This window comes from Siphateles boraxobius, unplaced genomic scaffold (genome assembly GCF_051911475.1).
Source record: "Siphateles boraxobius isolate OS27281-9 unplaced genomic scaffold, OSU_SipBor_1 18, whole genome shotgun sequence".
In the NCBI taxonomy this organism is placed as follows: domain Eukaryota; kingdom Metazoa; phylum Chordata; class Actinopteri; order Cypriniformes; family Leuciscidae; genus Siphateles; species Siphateles boraxobius.
The window spans coordinates 10,783,371-10,788,213 of NW_027508788.1; the positions used below are offsets into that span (position 1 = coordinate 10,783,371).

Genomic DNA, 4,843 nt, shown 5'->3' on the forward strand with positions numbered 1-4,843 from the left:
GATCGTAAAAATGTTTAACAGTGAATATTGTCACTTTCATATTTGTTTATTGTTACTCCAGCAAAGAAAATGAAGTCAGTCAGCGTAATCAACTGGTTGTATTGTCGAAACACACAACAGTTGTGTTTTGTTCAATGATGCATAATGAAGGGGTTTGATTAAACAAATCAAATGTTGATTCACCGATTCACTTATTAGACACAGTCACTTGTGGCCACCTACTGGCGATGGACACGAGCACAAAAAATCATTGGGCTGTTGAACTGCTGTTGATCAGTTATTGTAAATTTGCATATTGCTGGACTTATGGAGTTAATTATAACAACAATAAATAAATTTGATTAAGTTTGATTTAGGGTCATTTTTGTTTGTTTTTAAAAAGTTGTTATCAAAAGTTTTTTTGTATGAAACTTGCTTCAAAAATACTCGAATTTGAATATATCACAATTACATAGCCTATCAAAAGTACACAATAATAGTTAAAAAAAAGAGTAAACTAAAAGTTGCAGAAACAGAGGTATTTTTAGTGTTTTATTTGACAAACATAAACTTTGCTCTTTCATGTCATAAAAGGACATGCAATCTTGGGTTCAAGTGGAGGTCGTTCACAGTACAATGACATCGGTTTGTTACAGTACATTCTTGTGCAAATACTCCTCTCACTAACTTCAGGGGCCATTGTCATTAGAGCTGTGTTTTCAGAGAACTCAGACCATCCTGAGAAAGATGTGTGCAACTGTACACGTTCTCTTCCGGCACCGTGCCTATATCGATATTACCGGTCACTACTTGTGTATGCCCTCGTAGCTTATCAAATACAGTACTTCATTTTAAATATCACATGAATACAATTATTTATACATATATAGCTCTTAAAATGTCTACAAATAGCGTTTTAATTACAATGCTTACAGTATTGTATTGTAAAATTAAAGTTTGGGGCAAGTCAAACACAAACCCCCAAAATGTAAATGACCACTAAATAAGGTTATTAAATGCTTCGAATATAAAACATCTCAAATGAAACCAATGTAACTTTTCAAGTCAGACTTCTCCACATGCTTTGCACAGTAAGTACTGTGTAGGCTACAGTTCATAAATTAAAGTGCTTGCAACATACACACACACACACACATAAAATGCTATGGCCATAAAATAGTATGCAAGTTGGCTCATAAATTAATATTTTTCAGTCTTCCACTCCGCTATGAATGAACAGCCTCATTAAAAGAACAATGACCATTCCTGGGGGGTAGAAAATATAATTAGTTTTCAGAAAGGGCAGTTTTTAGGACATGATGAAAGGAGATGGATGGCAGCAGTGACGTACCTGCAGAATCCTGTCGTGCACTCTATGCTGTCATGGCAGTAAGCGCCGTATGGTTTGAACCCCATAATTCGCCACAAAGGGGACATTCGTATCTTGCGGTGCAGTATATGTGATGACTGAAGATCTGATCGCACCTCAGAAGTCACCAGTGGCACAGTGGATACCTAACATACATTTCACAGTCAGTATAGGCACAGAACGTTCCCCTAACGTTCCCGAATGGTCCCATGAGGTTATTTTTTTGGGAACCAAACAAGAACGTTATAGGAACGTTCCATGTAGGTTATTTTTAGGTTCCATTTTTATAACGTAAGGAAAACGTTCCGGGAACGTTCCCCTAACGTTAAGGGAAAGTTCTAGGAACGTTCTGGGAACCAAAAACTAACGTTCCCAGAACGTTCCCAGAACCTAAATTTGTTTGCTGGGTATGCATTAACTTAATTTAACTTTTTACATTTTATTATTTAATAACTGATCAATTCTAGGGTAACATTTTACAACGAGGCCTCATTTGTTAACATTAAACTGTAAAACAATTATATGATCAATAAGTTATGACAACATAGGCTTTTACATTGCTTTAACTCATCAAAATACTTTTTTTTACAAGATACAAGATTCAACTCATTTTTATAAGTCAGTTTAATGTAATTTAAGTTGAAATGACTTATATACTCAAGTTGATTGTACTTAAAATTTAAGGCAGCAACTTTTTTACATAGTTAACAAGAACTAATAATGAGCAATATTGTACAGCATTTATTAATCTTTGTTAATTAAAATTATATTGTTTATTGATCATGTTATTTCACAGTGCATTAACTAATGTACACATATTTTTAATGTCAAACTACGTTTGATTTTAAAAATGTGTTGAAGTTACTTAAAATTAATAAATGCTGTTCATTGTTAGCTCACACAAGAAAATACTATTGCTGTCTTTCTAAAATTTCATGTTTAATTCACTGTGTTACTTGTGTCATTATAAGTATTTGTTTGTATTCTCTCAGTGGAAATTGTTACACCTACACCATTTTTCAATGCAGTAATTTTGATAAAAGTGAAAAAGCTGTATTTTTAAACAAAAAGATGTTCATGCCTGCCAACCTGTTATCATGTTCTTGCTCTCTTTGAAAAAAAGTTGTTGGAAAGAGGTGTAAACCTACCTGATACATCAGCACTAGCAAGATCAGTGTGCAAAATCCAAATTTTGCCAGGTGAAAGGGATGCAGAATCATTCTGGTGGTGTTTTTCCCTTCAAAACTACTGTATGTCAGTGTGTCCAGGAGATTTGCTTGAGCTTTGCAATGACCATGTGTATTTATAACCCTGCAACATTGATCTTACCACCCCACCCTCTCTGTCTATCCGGCTCTTCTGCTCTCTTATCCTTAAGTCCATGCATGGCCAAGATAAAATCGTGCTTATAAATATTTGAGAGTTTACATATAAACAAGCTTCTGGGATTGATGGGAGTAAAAAATGCTTTTTGAGATTTACAGTAGCATGCTTTTTACATCATGATTAGATTGTTTTAATAATGAAATACAATTACATGCACCAGATCTCATATTGGGATTTTCGCATAGGAACTTATTTGATAATGGAGAATACACAAAGTTTTTCTTATCTCTTTTTTTTTATACCTTTGGCATAATTTCCAAGAGACAAGTATGTTCCTATCCATCTCTCTAAATCAATAGATCATCAAGTTCACTCAGATAACACGTGGCCTGTTACTAAGAACCTTGCATGGCGTTGCATCAGTCATTTCAATTTAAATATAGGCCTAATTAATTTAATAGGCCTAATTAATGTATGAATATGAAACATTGCACAGGCAGAATAATTCAACCGAAATGAAAAAGTTGCAATAGTGGCCTATTTTGCTTTGTCTTGTAATTAATTATTATGCATGCATTTTTACGCAGTTTTCATTTGTCACACCACAGGACCATTTAAAATGTAGCTACAAAATGATCAATACCAGGACCTAAAATAAAAATATCTCTTAAACATTTAAATAAACTTTAAATTGAACTCTAAATTGATTAAATTATAAAAAAAATAAAAAATTCTATTAATAGGCTATTATTCCTCAATAATAGCACAATGCTGAATGACCTGCATGACTTAACACACTGCTGAGCGGTGAAAGTTCAAGATTGTGCTCCACATGACAGAACAGTGTGATCCAGTCAGTCTGTGTATTTAATCAACACAAACTGGAAAGTTCTATATATATATATTTGTTTTGAAAATCTGTGGCCTATTACTTATTTGTGAAGTACACTATGAAGTCATGTTTTTATAGAGAAAAGTCTTGGTGCCATTTAAAGAAATAAAACAAAGTCCATGCGTTTCATTACAACACAAAGTCCATTAGGTCAGTAACACGTAATTGTAGTTACAAATGTAGTAACTATGTGATCAAGAGTAGCTCGCCTCAGATTGTCTGCACTGTCTCACCTATAGATGGCAACATTGAGCCACTCATTGATCGCCTGTTGTGTGTGTGTGTGTGTGTGTGTGTGTGTGTGTGTGTGTGTGTGTGTGTGTGTGTGTGTGTGTGTGTGTGTGTGTGTGTGTGTGTGTGTGTGTGTGTGTGTGTGTGTGTGTGTGTGTGTGTGTGTGTGTGTGTGTGTGTGTGTGTACGGTCCATGTATTCGTATTTGTTCGTTATAGAATAATATTATTACAATATTATAGGAGACTTGTAATACACTTTACATTTGAAATGCAATTAGCTAATCTTGAGGTTTTTTTTTTACTTTTCTTTTTACTCACAATTGCATCTTTTTATGTCATTTCATAATTACATTACTGACTTTGAAATATGGTTAAAGTGTACTGCCGAATGTAATGACTAGAATTTTATGGTTAACTAGAATACCGGTAGGCTACTTTTAATGTTATTTCTATTGACATTTGCATGTCATACATTTAGATATATTTGTAATTACACATTTGTAATGATTAAGTAGCCAATTAGTAGGCCTATTCATAAAAAAAACATTGATAAAATATTAACTTTAAATGTAATATCAATAAACACTGCAGTTAAAGTTATAATCAATGATTTAAAATGTACTTTAAAATACAACATTTAATTTTAAAAGTGTAGCCTACCTGTGTGTTAAGAAACAGTCGTTTAAGTGGACTCTCTTTAAACACTTAAGATTACTTTTATTTCATTGATATTATCTTCAAGTGCGCATTCAATACAACTAAGATTACAATAAAATAAAACCTTTTCACAAGGGATTAAATAGCCTAAACATTCAATTTAATTACAAAATGTATAAACTTACGAAAAGAAATAAGAAATAATCAATAAATTGAGAATATAAAACACCAGAAAGGGCCACAAGATAGCAGATAACAGGTTTTATATCTATAGCCTGCTTTTTTTGTCTGAGGTAGATAAAAGCTAGATTTTGGACAGTAGTGACAAAGGCCGACTTTCACAGACATTCTTAATCGAATGCTGAAGTCTACACACAAGATCTTGTG

General features: G+C 33.2%; 1 protein-coding gene across 1 annotated transcript; it reads right to left on the reverse strand.

Annotated features, from left to right (window-relative positions):
• Positions 1-518: 518 nt before the first annotated feature.
• LOC143740725 (liver-expressed antimicrobial peptide 2) lies at positions 519-2,652 on the reverse strand. Its single transcript, XM_077232719.1, has 3 exons — positions 2,497-2,652; positions 1,331-1,494; positions 519-1,245 (listed from the first exon to the last, which is right to left on the reverse strand). Exons 1-3 carry the CDS (start codon positions 2,566-2,568, stop codon positions 1,206-1,208), a joined length of 276 nt encoding a protein of 91 aa, XP_077088834.1. The 5' UTR covers positions 2,569-2,652; the 3' UTR covers positions 519-1,205.
• Between the last annotated feature and the right edge of the window lie 2,191 nt (positions 2,653-4,843).

Excerpts from the sequence above, each read along its gene's own strand:
- LOC143740725 (XM_077232719.1), bottom strand. The coding sequence starts at position 2,568 with ATGATTCTGCATCCCTTTCACCTGGCAAAATTTGGATTTTGCACACTG. Across the intron at positions 1,495-2,496 it reads TGCTAGTGCTGATGTATCAG|GTATCCACTGTGCCACTGGT; the intron begins GTAGGTTTACAC and ends AATGTATGTTAG. Across the intron at positions 1,246-1,330 it reads TGCACGACAGGATTCTGCAG|GAATGGTCATTGTTCTTTTA; the intron begins GTACGTCACTGC and ends TCTACCCCCCAG.